We start from the raw sequence: 17,699 nt of genomic DNA, 5'->3' as shown, positions 1-17,699 counted from the left end.
GAGAGGGTTGACATGTTGTGGGGTTATTAACCAATGTCATAAAACAATACGTGTACTGACTGTTTAATGAGAAACTATTTCTTCCGTAAACCTTCACCTAAAGTACAATTAAAAAAAAAAAAGTAAGCCCCTTTTTTCACGGAAAAAAAAATTTCAAATACAGTCTTCAATTTTAAAAAGGATTCAAAATGCACTTAACTGAAAAGTTAGTCAATAAATTTTGTTTAAAAAAATATATACATAGCACATGAAGATTCCTAACTAATAAAATCTATAAAAAGAAAATCAGTATTCAGATCTCTAGAGCAAACATTGTATGCTATTTATATTTCAAATAACTCCCCTAAAGTTTGGAGTATGACATAACATTTTAAATGGCTATAACATCACTAAAATGCTTCCTTATAAATAACTAAATCATTTCTTGACTCAATTTTGAAAACTCTTTGAAATGTGGAAGAAAACAGTTAATGAATTTGGAAATAAAATTTATACGCCCCTACCCTGGGAAGTCTGGCAAAACATATTAACTGTTGAATATATGCACTATTGCATTCTATTTTCTCCAATTTAATGTATGACAGGCAGAAACCAGGCATTGCCATTTGTGTTTCTGAAGATAAAATTCTAATAACTAATGTTAACAAAGCCTAGCAAAAAGATTACATTTATAATTAAAAATGAGGAACTAAAGCATTAAATATTTGCCAATAAAACGAAATTGTCAATTTTCTATTTCTCAGCGTAGCCATCACCTTCCCAATCATTTAAAAAAGTCTTAACATAAACTCTTTTCTCAATTTTGAAAAATTTAGGTTAATAACTGATCTAGTTTCTGTCACTAAGTAATAACTCTTTTTTTTAAACTAAAATGTTATGAATTTTCAGATGCTAAAATTAGGCAGAAATGATAACATGTGTTTCAAACTGGGTGAAATCAAGAAAATAAATTTCAATTCAAACATGTTTAACTAGTTTCTACATTCCAGAAATAGCTGTATCATCCTGTCACAAATTTTTTAATGTCATACTTTGAAGAAATAAGTTTTTTAAAATAAACTACAACTTTATTGCTAACAATTGTTTCTCAAAGGTTTATGGTGGAAAATTAAGTATTCCCACTTGCATTAAAGTAAAAGCTAGTAAAATGTGGTTTAACTTCTTTTTATAAAAGTATAAAATATATCTGACATTAAAAAAAAACAAAAAACAAATACCAGAAATGCAGATCTAGAGGCTACTGATATTCAATCAGTTGTCTCTCCCCCAAGTAGTTGTGGTTTCAAAACAAAACAAAATCAGAACTAAGCAAAAATTAATTATCAAACTAGTAAGAGTTTCCAACATAAGCTATTTATTAATAATTTCACATTCTTTTTAAATTTTAAAGTATTTCTATATTCTTATCTATTGGCATAAAAATGGATTTTCTTACAATGAAAGTACTGCCTAATGTGAGTCTTCACTTTTCTGATTATTCATATGAAAATGTATAAACACTAAATTTTAGAAATTTACAGATATTTGAAATTCCTATCTTCTATACGTGTTTTATTAATATATGTGAAATTTACATAGCTGACTGACATCTCTAAACACCTAGGAAAAAGCCTTACATCTAACAATGATTTGGTACTGAAATTAACAAAAGAAAAAAAAGTACTGTCTTTCATAAAAGTGTATTTCTACTGAAATAGTAAATCAACTTAAAAAAGAATGAAAGTATCAGTGAAAACTATGTGTATGTCAGAATAAATCAGAAAAATCCATAGTATTCTGAAAAACTGAGAAGGCTGAGGAGCAGAAATGGCTTAACACAGACATGAAAGCAATATAGATGTTTAGCAAATACAAAAACAGGAAGCTTAAACCAGAAGACTCAAATAAGATCTGATCCAGGTCCCTACCTAGGTTCATAAAACAGTAAAGTCACAAATACATAATTTATTACTCGGCAACCTACAAATAAAAACTTCATATAATAAAATTTCCCCTCAAAATGACCTTTGTTTCTAATTACTAATAATTTACGTAGTACAAACTGACTGAAATCCCTTATACTGTAAATGAGCAGCAATGAAACTTAAGTATGAGAGTTAAGACAGTGATGGATTAACAACAAGGGAAACTAGAAAGCTTTGCCATGAATCATGGTTTTGGGAATACTGACTTAGAAGACCTAACATGTAAGTCCCTTTTCAATCCTAAAAATACACAAAAAATTTTAAATCTTAAATTAAAAATACCTTTCTACAACCAAAATTACTCATGAGAAGCAGTAAAAGCAGTAGAGGGCATGTCAAAGGTGAGGTCACTGTGTTTCTGTGAATGTTTTATATTATCTAGCCAATAACCATCTGGTTACAAATTTTCTGAAAGAAATCAAAATTTAACTAAAAAAATTCAATTTACTTAGCTTAAGGAAGAAACCTCCCCTCCAACAACACCATCATTAAGCGACATCAAAAGCATACTGAGGATTATGTTTAACCGTTTTTACAGAAAAAAACAAAAGAGAAGAAAATGATTTATTCTGGTAGTTTTTGTGGAATTTGGTTATATGTTCAGTAAGGGAAACATGTGGACTGATACACCCAAAAGTTTCAATAGACAGGTTATTAACAGAACAAATGTAAAATATCAAACTGAAGATTAAAGTGACTTTTAACATACTAGAACAAAGTAAATCCTTTAAATGTATACTTAAAGTTTTTTAATAAACACACGAGGGACCAAAACCAAAAAGAAACCCAAACCTACTGCCAGTGAGTCGACTCTGACTCACTGCGACCATACAGGACAGAGTAGATCTGCCCCGTGGAAATACCCGAGGAAAGGTAATAGTACTACTGAAGGAACTAGCTGCCTTTCCTAGTTAATAAACTCATTTCTAATAACGAGAGCTCCTGTTGTGAAATATATTAGTTCTTCTCCTCTATTTTCTTATCCTAGTAGCTGCATCCTATTTCTTAAACCAAAACAAACATATTAATGCTAATTAAGAAATAAAACACATTAAGTGTACGTTAAAAAAAAAAATGTCACCTGGAATAAATCTAATATTAGTTTACGGATACCTTGGTTCCCTGGAGAGTTCTTTTTTGTCCCTATAAATGTTATTTGAAAAAAGAACGAGAGAATTTAAGGAGGCAAGAATTTCTTTAATTTAAAAAACTAAATATAATTTAGTGTATTACTCACGTATCTAAAAGAAACTGGACTCTTCCCTTTAAATTTCTACTTAGATATGTTCTTGTTCTTATAGTTCTTAAAGGTAAAACAATGACTATGCCCTAAGTAAATCTAAGTCTACAACATTGATGAGAATTTTTTTATTTTTAGTTTTATGAGAAGTTAATGGTTAAATAAATTAAATCATGGACACTGCTGTGTAAAAATGTAGAAAGTGACTGAATTATTTTTATATCAAGCATGTTGGACTTCCATGTTCAATAAAACCTAATAAAGACTAAAGAAAGTTAGGAAAAAAACCTGTAACCAATATTTAATATATATTTCAATGGCTAAGGTACTCACAATAGTAGAATATTTTAAATTAGTCAAACCCTCTTTACCATCTCAGTAATAGAATATTAACCATAAAGTGAGTTTTCCCCATGCCTTTCTTTACAGCATAAATATAAATTCTACTGATTCTGGAGAAGATATGAAGTATATAAAAAAATACTACTCAACCCAAATTAAAGACAATAACCTACCTAGTGAACTACCAAAGAACTAAAAGGGAAAAAATAATTGGATGTCAACTCTTAAATGCCCACACTAAGCAGAATGATTTAGATTAACAAATTTATTATAAGTTTGTCAAAGACCTCTTTTTGGTCACCTTTGTTACCTGGGTACTCTGATACATTCCTCTGATCCTAGCAGGCCAAGTTGTCCATCAGAATCAAGACCCCAAGCATACACCTGGCCCTTGTCATTTAGCGCTAACGTATGAGCTTCTCCACATGAAACAGCTACAATATTTTGGGCATCCAGGGCAACAACCTGCTCTACAAAAATCAAGAAGAGAAAAATTACATTCCAGTTTTGAACTTCCAATGAGAATAAAACACATCAAGTCTCATTTTGTGCAAGAAAGTTAAGGGAATGTTTAAATACACACTAAATATAACTTTAGTTATTCTGAAAAATCTAGCAAATATGTTGTATACATAATTATCCCTGTGGTAAATACAGATAAACACACCGTAGGACATAATCAAACCCAGTATATTAAGCGACCCAAACATTTTAGGGAAGAAGTTAAGGGTTCATAAAGATTCTCTCAGAAAGTGCTCTCCATTCAAAGCCATTACCACTAGAGGAGAGAAAAGTTTACCTGAAAGGGGAATCATTTAAATAATCTGGGCTATGTGATTTTTTTAAAACAATAAAATCATAATTGCCACATATGAACTGGAGTTGACTTGATGGTAACCAACAACAACAGTGTGATTCTGGAATTAATGAAGTAACCTGAATCTGGCAATTTCTGATAGAAAACAAATTCTGTACAGATCTCATAAACAAATCAACTGCTGGATATACTGAGTAATGAAAAGCAGAATATGATCAAAACTGATATGTTCCAATTTTATGCACTGCCATTTTAATAACAAAAGACACAAAAACTTTATATGTGGCTAAAATGTATTCAAGCTTTACATCAGAAATTTATTTAAAATACTGGCTCTTCATTAAGACTGTCAGTAGCCACTGACAAATCAGTAAGGGAAGTAAAATTGTTTCTTTAGTCTCCTTAAGATATGCAATGTCCATCATAATTTTTTACTAGTAGCACTACAAGTTGTTGTTGTTAAGATGCCTTTTAAAATTAACTTTATGTATTTTTTTTGCTAAATCAGAAAGCTATTACTGTCTTCAATAAACCTGAAAACCACATGTTGAGGGGTGATTAAAACTGGATCAATCAGGGTTTCTTTAGAAGTACATGTTGGCTCAATTTACAAATGCAGCTGTTCAGTAATGAAAAAGACCACATTAAGGAGGCTGGAATCCCTATGTACAGAGAAATTAAAATTTTATCTGGATTATTATCCTATGTTCTGGGGTGGTAGCCCTATATAGCCTAGAGGAATCTGTAAAACTCTTAAAAGATAGGAAGACCCAGAAGAGTGAACCAAAACATGTAATGATGCATTTTAAGTACTTACCTTAAAGTACTGAGTTGTTAACTCTTTAAAAGCTGGTGACCAATACACAGAAGTTCACTATACTTATCTCTCACTTTCTGTATACTTTTTTAAAAATTATATTGTAGAAAAACACAAAAATAAAAAAGGAAAACAGAATATAATAAACTTTCCCCCACCAAATCAAGAAAATCACAAGTATGGGATCATTTGTTTTCATCAAAACATTTCCCTAAATCTTAATTATGAAAAAAGAAGTAAAACATATAAGAGATCTGTTACCTCTCACAGAGGCCCAAGAAAGAAGTCAGTGTCTCCAGGACAATCCTCAAAGGAAATAACAGTAAAAAGCAGAAAATGTCAAGATGACAAGTAGTATGAATAAGACTAGCTGTAAAATCAAACAGACCAAAATTCGAGAAACAAAGAAGACACAATCATTCATATCAAACATTAATATTTACTGTGTACCTCTTGTGCTCCAAGCACTGGAGACACAAAGATGAATAAAACACAAGTTCTACCCCTCAAGAGGCTATAGAAAAAGTCTATAGGATAACAGGTAGGATAATATGGTAATCGTGATTAAGGCTAAGAAAGATATATACAAAGGTACCATGAGAACATGAGATATCTATTTAAGCCTTGAAAGGTATTAGGAAGAATTCTGGAAGACTTAAGTGACACTTAAGCTAAGTCCTGAGCTGAGGAAGGGGGAAAAGATTCCAGGCACCCATTTGGGAAAAAATCACATCATCTGTCATGGCAAAAACAAATCAACCCAAAAAATCATTATAAGCAAAGTAAAAAGACTAAGGAAAATGATGGGGAAAAAAAATGTTTCTCATATCTCAGACAAAGGAATAATCTTCCCAATTTTTAAAGACATAGTAGAAATAAAAAAGCAAATGATCGGTAATTTAAGTGAAAAATAGGCAAAGTATGTGAACTCACAGTTAAAAGAAAAAGAAACACCAACAGCCCTTAATTATAATGAAGATGCTCAACTTCACTGATAAGAGAAATGTAAACTCAAACTACGTTGACAAATCAGTAGTATGTTCACTTAGGTAATTCACCAAGCTGTATACTTTTGATTTGTACACTTTTCTGTATGGGCTAGTCTCCAATAAGTTTACTTAAAAAAACACAAACACACACACAAACCCACACAGCAATACCATTTTTTAACTTGATAAATAATGATAAATCCAAAACTCTGGTGAGGCTGTAGGGAAACAGACACTCTTATACACTGATAGTTCAAAAACCTGTTGCTGTAGAGTCCATTCCAACTCATAGCGACCCTATAGGACAGGGTAGAAATGCCCCATATGGTTTCCAAGGCTGTAATCTTTACTGAAGGAACCCTGGTGGTGCAGTGGGCTAAGTGCTTGGCTGCTACCCAAAAGGTCAGCAGTTGAAATTCACCAGTCATTCCGTGGGAGAATGATGTCGCAGTCTGCTTCTGTAAAGACTTACAGCCTTGGAAACCCTATGGGGGCAGTTCTACTCTGTCCTATAGGGTCGCTATGAGTCGGAATCGACTCAGTGGCAATGGGTTCGGTTTGGTTTAATCTTTACTGGAAACCCTGGTGGCATAGTGGTTAAGAGCTATGGCTGCTAACCAAAAGGTTGGCAGTTTGAATCCGCCAGGTGCTCGCTGGAAACCCTATGGGGCAGTTCTACTGTCCTAGGGGGTTGCTATGAGTCGGAATCGACTCAATAGCAGGTTTTTTTTTTGTTTGTTTGAAGCAGACTGCTACATCTTTCTTCCATGGGGTGGCTGGTGGGTTCGAACCACTGGCTTTTTGGTTAGCAGCCAAGTGATTAATCACCGCACCACCAGGGCTACACTGTACATTGATAAAGCAAAACCTGTTGCTGTCAAGTCGATTTTGACTCATCATGACTCTACAGCAACCTTATAGGACACAGCAGAACTGCCCCATAGGGTTTCCAAGGAGTGGCTGATGGAATCGAGCTGCCAACCTTTTGGTCAGCAGCCTGAGCTCTTAACCACTGCACAACCAGGGCTCCTGTACATTGATACTGGGAGTAAAACAGAACCTCTGTGGAGAAGAATGTGACATTACCTAACAAAACATACGCATTTACCCTTTAGACGTGGCAATCTCACTTTCAGTAATTTATCCTACAGATACACCTACGTACAAAATTACACAAATACAGTTAACTGCAGCATGGTATAAAACAGCAAAAGACTGGAAACACTAAGTATACATCAACAGAAGATTCCATCTGCACGAAAGAATACTATGCACTGCAAAAAAAATAACAGGGAAATTCTACACACTGATATGAAAAGATCTCCAGAGTACACTATTAAGGGCGATAAAATCAAGATGTGAAACAGTGTATATGGTTTTCTATTTGTGTGAAAGGAAGAGGCAAAAATAGGAATATATATTCATATTTGTTTAAATCTACATAAAGAAAATTTGGAAGGATCTAAAAAAACTAACGGACATAACTACTTACAGAGTGGGGGCATAAGAAAAAATGGAGGCGTCAAATATAAAAGCAAAACCTTTCAATGTGCATTTACATTGCTTTGCTTTTTGAACCATGTGAATGTACTGCCTATTCAAAAGAAAAATAAAATTTAATAAGAAAATACAGTCTTAGAGAAAACAGTTAAAGCGATGTATTAAAACCAATGGTTTCACTTCAAAACTATAACTCTTTTTCTCTACATACTAAAAAATCAGGATAATTTCAGTTCTTTCAGACGTTTAGCCCCATCATATTATTGAGATACCTATTTGAAAATGGGTAACTACTTCAGAAATACATCATTAAGGAAACTTAATAAAATTATGACTTGGAAATAGTATTTAATAGCAGATTTTTCAGACAACACATAAAATTGGTAACTTCAACGCAATTTTTAAAAATTATTTATATTTTTCAAATGGTCCATCAAAATAAATAGTCTCAACCATTTTTCCCCAATATGCTAAGGTCAATGGTATGCTGAGACACTGCAAATCCATATCAAATTCTGTTTGAATATCCAAATCAAGATAGCCTAAAAAGGGAGTCAATGATAGCAAGAATAAAGGAGGAATAACTGAGTCAGTGAAACAAAACAAAGAAACAAACAAAAAGCTTACTAGAAAACCTGGCTCAGTGAGGTCTGTATGAGAAAAAGCAGCAAAGCAGAATTCATGCCAAACCTTAAACAGCTAACGTTTATTGAGGGCTTACTATGTACCAGGCACTGTGCTAACGTGATTAACTGTATTAACTTTTAATCACCACGCTACATTTGCCTTTCAAGGCCAGTAACAGAAAAGGAAAGGATGGGGGGAAATTAACTCACTCTACTTTAAAAGGGGTATGGAAATACCAGGAAGAGGACAGAAAACAAAGGAAAAATTTGCCAAACAAGCCCATTAAAAAATAATTGATTTCCTTGATAAACAGGGGCTGTAAGATGTTGTAAGAGCCCTGGTGGTGCACTGGTTAAGAACTCAGCTGCTAAGCCACAGGTCAGCAGTTCGAATCCACCAGTTGCTCCTTGGAAACCCTATGGGATGGTTCTCTGTCCAATAGGGTCACTGTGAGCCAGAATCAACTCAAAGGCAATGAGTTTTTGGTTACAAGATGTTGTGATTATGAACGTATTATGCAAAACTGTTGGAAAAGTTTTAATAATAGCATATGATCATTAGTCAACTGTAAACCAGAAATAAAAAAGTACCTGTATAAGTAAACATATACTGTTGATCATTATACCATTCTTTCAACTTTTCTTACACTTCAAAATGTTCACATGGAAAGTTTGAAAAAAGTTATCACTGTATTCACATCAGTATTACTGGTTCACAATACTGATCTTCAAAGAAAGAAAAAAGGAACACATGCAATGAACCCGTAAGTGGAGGAGACTGCCTTTAGGGGGAAAAACACTTATTTTTCAGAGACACAAGTTAAAAGATAGAGTTAGAGAGATGAAACATATCCATCTTGTAAATACTGATTCCAGATTTCAAATACATCTCTACTGGGTTTTAGCTCATAAGTTCTGATTCTTCTCCTTACACCTGAATCATTATAATGTATTGCTTTTGAAAACCCTGCTAATGCATCATTTTGATGAGGAAAAAACAGTCATCTGCTTTGTATCCTAACTGCAAAACATTTTCATTTTTTGATTTGTAAGACCCAATTAAAATGGTCAACCTAACGAGTTTTTCATTTCTACATCATCTATTTCCTTCCAATCACCTTTGAATGCACACCAGACTTCAGCATTTGTTCACATACAAGCTTTATCATCTTAACTTTGCTGTACGAACACCATAAAAGAAGAAAGAATACTGTAACACTTTCTTTTAGAAAACAGGATGGGTCCAGGTTCTTGTTGAAAAATATTACATGATGAAGTCCTTCCTGTTGGGTCATTAACCAGATAAGAACACCCTATTTTCTTTGAGACCTTACAAATATATTACTGTTCATTCATCAATTCCTGAATTTGTGAAAATTCATCTAGAAAATTCGGCTGGTCCAATCTGGATAAGGGACTCCTTAAAACCCAATCAAGGAATCTCAGAACAAATTAGATACTTATCGACGTCTCAGATATAGCCAGGAAATTGAAACTCACTTTTGGGGTATGACATAAGTTGATTTAATAACTGTGTATAGTGTTTATATAAACAAACACTAGAAAGCCCCAGTGGTGCAAATGATTAAGTGCTCGGCTGCTAATCAAAAGGCAGCGGTATGAACCCATCCAGCAGCAGCTCATCGGAAGAAAGACCTGTAGATCTGCTTCCATAAAGATTATAACCAAGAAAACCCTATGGAGCAATTCTAGTCTGCCACACGGGGTCACTATGAGTTGAAACTGGCTCAATGGCACCTGACAACAACATATATAAACACTGATTCCTAGACAACCAATTCCAAAATATAAAGACAGTCTATTAGGAGTCTTTTGCTAACCAGGGTTTAAGCCTGATAATAAGATATAATCATCAATAACAAAATGCTCTGAGAATCACGTAAATAAAGAAAACTAACAGTAAATAATGCACTGTCCTATGAATACAAAGATAATGCTACAGAAACAGCACTAGTAATATATTTACAATTAGCATCTCTTAAAGCTGCATCTTGTTCAAAACTCTAAAACAGCTATTTGAGGGAAAATATAAACATTACCATATTACTCTGTATCTTCTTTTATCTATAAATCTTGAAATCTTGTAAAACTATTTTATGGGATGCACATGGTATTTTTAGGACAGTGAAACTACTTTGTATGAAACTGTAATAGTGGACACATGACATTAAGCATTTGTCAAAACCCATAGGACTGTACAACACGCACTGCTGTCGAGTCAATTCCGACTCATAGCAACCCTACAGGATAGAGTAGAACTGCCCCATAGGGTTTCCAAGGCTGGAAATCTTCACAGAATCATGCGGAGTGGCTAGTGGGTTCAAACAGTCAATCTTTTGGTTAGCAGCTAAGTGCTTTAACCACTGCGCCACCAGGGCTCCTAATCTGAACTATGGACTTTAGTTAATAATAATGTATTAATACTGGTTCGTCAATTGTACCACAGGAATGCAAGATGTTCATAGGGGAAACAATGTACAGGAGAAAGGTGGTAAATGGGAAAATTGTACCATCTGCACAACTTTTCAGAAAACCTACAATTGCTCTAAAATATATCTTTTTTTAAAAAAATATTTTAAAGTTTAAAACACTCCTATGAAGTTAGCCATCCATATTTTAAAGGCAATCCACAATCGAAGTAACTTATTCGAATAACTCAATTACAGGTAAACCTGATTTTGAAACATAGAAGTTTCTAGTTTACAAATTATTTCCATTCCAAAAGATATTTATTTCAACTAAACTGACAAAAGGCACACTTCTCTAAACAATCTTTAATATTAGCTTATTTTTACAGAACAAATTGGAAATATGTACTATAATTCTGAACATGTCTGCCTTCTGATACAGGAACTCTTCCTTTTAGGAATCTGTTATACATTGTAAAATGATGTTTATTGCACCACAGTTTGTAATTGGGGGAAAAAAACAGGAAATAACCTAGATTTCTAATAATAGGCAATTGGGTAAATAAATGATAGAATATTCATGTAATAGAAATTGATGCTTCTATTTAAACAGAATGTCTGTATGATGACATGAAAAGATGGAAATACATTAAATGAAAAAGCAAATCACAGAACTTTATGATTATAGGTATAGAATTACATATTTTAATATAAAAACCTGTTGCAATCGAGTCAATTCCGACTCTAGCAACCCTACAGGACAGAGTAGAACTGCCACAGAGCTTCCAAAGAGCAGATGGTGGATTCAAACTGCCACCTTTTGGTTAGCAGCCTGAGCTCTTAAGCACTGCACCACCAGGCTCCCAGCCATGCCTCGCTAGTTGCTAAAAATATAGGCTTCCTCTTCCCTTCTCTCTGAACAACTCAAAACTCTTAACTAGAGCACTTAAAATCCACGTCTAAAATTTAAAGTTCAGAAGATACCATATCATGAAATCAAAAACGTATTCCCTAACTCCATTAAAAAGAAAAGCCACACATAGCTTTAATATATATGCAAAGAAACAACTAAAAAGATATAGAGTAAAAACTGTTAACAGTGATTATCTACAAGTGTTTTTTTTCTTCTTTTACTGTTCATTAATTGCTTAATTAGGCAACTGAACATGTAATTGATGCACTTCATGATTCTGACTTTTGAAAGATGAGGACATAAATCACTTGGGATAGTGAAGCATTACTGACTAAAAAGCATCAATGAATAATTCAGATTGCATTAATGTTTTCTTTCTACTTTAAATAATCATATTGCTAATTTTGTTACAGAGATAATAACCAAAAGGCTACTTCACTTGAGGCATGCATTTTTCTATTCCTGAAGTGAAATTATTGATTACTGACGCTTTTTAAAGGATCTCTTAGAAAATGCACATATGCTCATCATAAAATATAAAACAGATAAAAATAAAACATCAATTAAATGGAAATTTTTATTCACTAAAATTATCACCAATAATTACCAATAGGGATTTGGCATAGTACAACCCAGAGTCAAGAAAATATTTTAATAAGTTCCCTGATAAAATCTAAAGTTAATCTGGAGTACCTTACATGTCTTAGTTTTGACAGCCCACAATAAAATGATAGGAAAATTCAACTAGGTTAAGAAATTCTTTATAATGGATATGTTCACAAGCTCATACCCGTTTTATGCAATCTATCTCCATATAGGTATACAGTTAACATATATAAAGAGCTTATTATGTGTCTAGAACTGTACTAATCACTTAGCTCATTTAATCTCATTTAAGCCTCAAAACACCATGAGGCAGAATGTACCATCACTCTCATTTTACAAATAAAGGCACCAAGGTATAAACATTTCCTTATTTATTGAACAGCTGTCCTTTTGTTAATAATATTTAAACATAACAAAGTTATGGGTTTTTAACATTTTGATTTATTTTCAAAATATAATTTTATAAATGTTTAGGGTTTTATAATACTGTTTCTTTAAAAAAATATTTTTTGGTTGTCTAGGAACTGCTAAAATTAATTGCTTTGAAGTGGAAAGGAAAGGTAAAGTTGAAATATAAAAACTCCAACATAACACAATATCAATCAAATACTGAATTTCAGGTTTTTTTTTAAGACAAGCCAAGAATGCACCCTTCAGAATATACTAGCACAATTTTAAATTTTAAAGATTTGGTTATAAACGTAACTGATGGTCATCAAGCTCAATGAAACAAAAGTCTACCTATAGTCCCCTTTCTAAGGCACACCCAATAAAATATATCGTGATTACGTGCTCATTCAACAAATTCGCGAGTTCCTTCTGTGGGAACCACAGTGTTTTCACTACTGATAACAAAGCTGTATAAGACAAGGTTTCTATCCTCCAGAAGCTGACACAGTAGGGAAGATATTTATCCAAATAATTTATAATAGGAAGACAGTAATACAATTTATTAATGTACTGAATGCCAGGAACTATTCTTGTTGCCGCACAAAAGACGTAACTTGAGTTTTCACAAAAGTGACCTGGAAGTAATGAATGAAGTGGTGCTTCAGCCAGGCAAAAATCAAGAGACTGAAATGGAAATATACCTTAGAAATATTAACCCAGAATTAACAAAGAAGGAAGAGAAATTGTTTTTGTAATCTGTTTTATAGAAGTAAGGAACCCTGATGGTGCAGTGGTTAAGTATTTGGCTGCTAACTAAAAGGTCAGCAGTTCAAACCCGCCAACCGCTCCACGGGTGAAAGATGTGGCCATCTGCTTCCATGAAGATTTACTGCCTTGGAAACCCTATGGGGCAGTCCTACTCTGCCCTATAGGGTTGTTCTGAGTCTGAATCCATTCAACAGCAGCAGGTTTTGGTTTTTTGTAAAGGTAGAGATATCTAGTCTATACTACAATGTTTCCATACAAAATGTACCTCTTTCGTTCACCACAATTTATTAGTTTTATAATCTCAGAAACATGCACATTTGTTTTTCTTGATGTATAAATTCCTCCTATAATCAAACATCCCATAAACAGTAGATGCACTGTTTATTAACAGCATATTTAATACACTAGGCAAAAAATATAGGCAGGTTGGTGTGGAAAAACTGCAAACTCAAAAGAAGGCTTAAAAAGATATGATAAAATGCATTTATTTTAAATTTACAGTAAATATTTCAAGGTCAGTTCATTTTGGAAGGGCAGGGCAGGATGTAAAAGTGAATAATTAGTATTTATTCAAGTGTCTGTGCTCAAAATAACAGTACACAAACTATACCTTATTATTCATCATTAAATAGCCTTTTTAAATTCAATGACAAATCTAACTTCCATCTTTTATGTGCTTCTCACAGAACAAAAACCAAAACCAAACCCACTGCCGCTGAGCTGATTTCAACTCATAGCGACACTATAGAAGAGTAGAACTGTCCCATATGGTTTCCAAGAGTGGCTGGTGGATTTGAAATGCCGACTGTCATGGATTGAATTGTGTCCCCCAAAAAATGTGTAGCAACTTGGCTAGGTCATGATTCCCAATATTGTCTGTGTTATCTGATGTGATTTCCTTATGTGTTGTAAACTCTACCACTATGATGAGATTATATGCGATCTCCTCATGTGTTGTAAATTCTATCACCGTGATGAGGTTATACTGATCAGGTTGACAAGATTAGTGTCTTAATGCAATCTCTTTCGAGATATAAAAGAGAGAAGCGAGAAGAGATACATGGGAACCTCATACCACTAAGAAAGCAGTGCCGGGAGCAGAGCGCGTCCTTTGGACCTGAGGTTCCTGTGCAGAGAAGCTCCCAGACCAAAGGAAGACTGATGACATGGACCTTCCTCCAGAGCCGACAGAGAGAGAAAGCCTTTTCCTGGAGCTGATGCCCTGATTTTGGACTTGTAGCCTACTGGACTGTTAGAGAATACACTTCTCTTTGCTAAATCCATCCACTTGTGGTATTCCTGTTAGAGCAGCACTAGATGACTGAGACACCGATCTTCTGGTTAGCAGCCAAGCTCTTAACCACTGTGCCAACAGAGCTCCATAGAACAAAAAAAGACTTCTTTAATTCTTTTATTTTTCCACATCATTGTATCTTGAAACTGTGAAGGTTAAGGAGCCCAACTTGTTTTATATCTTACTCCAATATGACATTACCTCTAAGCATCACAAACATTTTTTAAATTTTGGCATAATCTTTGAATAAGAGCTCCAAAAGGTAACTGAAGACTAAAATCAAAGTACTTTCATGCCTAGCACAGTGTCTGGGACATAGTAGGAATTCGTTGAATAAATGCCTCAACTTTAGTCGTACATGAAAAGATTTGTATTATCTATCTGTAGGCGTATATATGAAAACAGTCTAGTACCCAACTTTGTGTAAGGCAGACCTAAATTTAAATTCCCATTCTAACATTAACAGCTTTTTTTCTTTTAGGCAAACATTTATAAAGCACTCACCATATGCCAGGCATTGTTTGGTGCACTCTGTGTGTTATTTTATATCCACCCTAGGAGTTCAGCATGATTATCCTAACTTTACAGAGGCAAAACACTAAGGCACAGAAAGGCTCATTAACATACCCAAGATAACATAGCTAATAAGCAAAACAGCCAGGATTTCTATCCAGGGCCTACCCTTTTAAAAAAAAAAAAAAAATTTTTAACAGGTAATGTATGTACACAGTTCCACAGTGAAAAGTCTGTATACCATCCATGCCCTCCATCAAGCTAGTTCTCAACCATTCTCTTCCTGCTTCTGCATCAAGAGTAACCACTGTTACTAGACATGTGTATCCTTCTAGGGTTTCTTACGTATCTGTAAGCAAACACAAGTGCACATTTTTCCATTTTTCACCCAAATGTATCTGGGAGGTGCAAACGGTTAAGCACTAGGCTACTAACAAAAAGGTTGCTGGTCTGAACCCACCTAGAGGTGCCTCAATAGAAAAGCCTGGCAATCTACTTCCTGAAGGTTAACCGAAAAACCAAACCCACTGCCATGGACTCGATTCCGACTCTAGCGACCCTATGGGACAGAGCAGAACTGCCCCATAGGGTTTCCAAGGAGCACCTGGTGGATTTGAACTGTCAACCTTTCTTGGTTAGCAGCCGTAGGTCTTAACCACTATGCCACCAGAGTTTCCTGAAGGTTACAGCCATTGAAAACCCTACACGCAGTTCTACTGTGAAATACATGGGGTTATCATGAGCTGGAATCGACTTAACTGGTTTTTTTTTAAAGTAGCTTTCTACTCAATGTTCTGCACCTTGCTCTTGTTATTAATGTATCTTAAGAAGCTTTCTACTTCAGTACACCAAAAACTCTGTTCTTTTCTCAGCTACGTGGCACTGCACTGAGTGAGACCATAATTTACCAGATCCTAATAGGAAAAGGAGTCCTGGTGGCTCAATGGTTAAGTGTGTTGCTGCTAACTAAAAGGTTGGTAGTTTGAATCCACCAGTGGCTCCACGGAAGTAAAGACCTGATGATCTGCTCCTGTAAAGATTATAGCCTAGGAAACCCTACAGAGCAGTTCTGTTCTGTCCTATAGGGTCACTATGAGTTGGAATCGACTTGATGGCAATGGGTTTGTTTTTTTTTTGTATAAAACAAAAAATAACACTCATGAGGAGAGTGCTTCTTAGTTCCTTAGTTCAATCAGATACACAAGCAAATGGGTAGCTCTTGTACAGAGGCAGGATGAGAAGGCAGGAAGCGACAGGAACTGGTTGAATAGACACAAGAAACCTGGGATGGAAAGGGGCAGTGTGCTGTCACATTGTAAGGATTGCAACTAATGTCACGTAACAATATGTGTATAAATCCTTGTATGAGAAATTAACTTGAGCTGTAAACTTTCACCTAAAGCACAATTATTTTAAAAAAAAAAAAAAAATTACAGCCAAGAAAACCTTATGGGCAGTCTATTCTGTCACATGGGATTGAAACAACAGTAGACATTAAGGTTGCTTCTAATTGTTTGCTATTATAAACAATGCTGCAATTAATAACGTTGTACATGAACAAATATACTATTCAGATCATTTTCTAGAAATGGATAAAGGATATGGGCATTTGTAATTGTGACCTATGTTGGCAAACTACCCTCCATAGAGGTTTACTAACTTATACTAAAACCAAAATATGAATACTGGTACTTGTATCCTGACAGCCTCACCAATAAAGTGTATTATCAAGCCTAAGGATTTTTGTTAACCTAATATATTAAAAAAAGGTATTTTGCATTTCCCTCAATATCAGGTTGAACAAGTTTTTTGTTTATGAGCCATTTGTATTTCCTTTTCTGTGAACTATCTGTATTTTTTGCCCATTTTACTACTGGATTGTTTATCTTACCAACTTCTAGGAGTGCTTTATACCAAATTAACTTTTTGACTGTAATATGAGTCATAAACATTTTTTCATTTGTCTTTTAACTTTCTTTACAGTGATTTCTGCCTAGCAAAATGATTTTTACTTTTATGTAGTTTAGGGGATTTGGTGGCGCAGTGGTTAAGAGCCACAGCTGCTAACCAAAAGGTTGGCAGTTCAAATCCACCAGCCCTTCTTCGAAATTCTATGGGGCAGTTCTACTCTGTCCTATAGGGTCGCTATGAGTCAGAATCGACTCGACAGCAACGGGTTTGGTTTTTGTTTTATATAGTTTATTTTTTCTTCTATGCCTGTTCACATTTCAGTCAGAAAGGCTTTCCTTATTGCAAAATAAATTGAATAAATAACCAAAATATTAAAATGATAAAACGACTTCAAGCACATTTATCAATTTAGTTTTTACATTGAAATATCTGATCTACTTAGCATTTATCCAAATATATATACAGAGGCATAAATCCAACTTTTTTATTCCCTCCCGCTTATTGCGAAACCATTTATTGAATAGTCCCTCACTTGAGTTTTTTCCTCTGATTTAAAGATGATTTGGGTCTATGTCTGGGC

General features: G+C 34.3%; 1 protein-coding gene across 16 annotated transcripts in view; it reads right to left on the bottom strand.

Annotated features, from left to right (window-relative positions):
* The window catches only part of HERC4 (HECT and RLD domain containing E3 ubiquitin protein ligase 4), a 116,376-nt gene that overhangs the window by 86,042 nt on the left and 12,635 nt on the right, over nucleotides 1–17,699 (bottom strand). For all 16 annotated transcript variants that reach the window (XR_002825628.1, XR_002825627.1, XR_002825623.1 and 13 more), the window contains one exon: nucleotides 3,857–4,016. Coding sequence is in view for 10 of the 16 variants with exons in the window: in XM_023740785.1 (XP_023596553.1) it covers nucleotides 3,857–4,016 (160 nt within the window). In the remaining 6 variants the exon portion in view is untranslated. The remainder of the gene's footprint in view (nucleotides 1–3,856; nucleotides 4,017–17,699) is intronic.

The sequence above is a fragment of the Trichechus manatus genome, unplaced genomic scaffold (genome assembly GCF_000243295.1).
Source record: "Trichechus manatus latirostris isolate Lorelei unplaced genomic scaffold, TriManLat1.0 scaffold00163, whole genome shotgun sequence".
NCBI classification, from domain to species: Eukaryota; Metazoa; Chordata; class Mammalia; order Sirenia; family Trichechidae; genus Trichechus; species Trichechus manatus.
The sequence above is the reverse complement of the archived record's forward strand: the minus strand, read 5'-3'. Positions and strand labels throughout refer to the sequence as shown.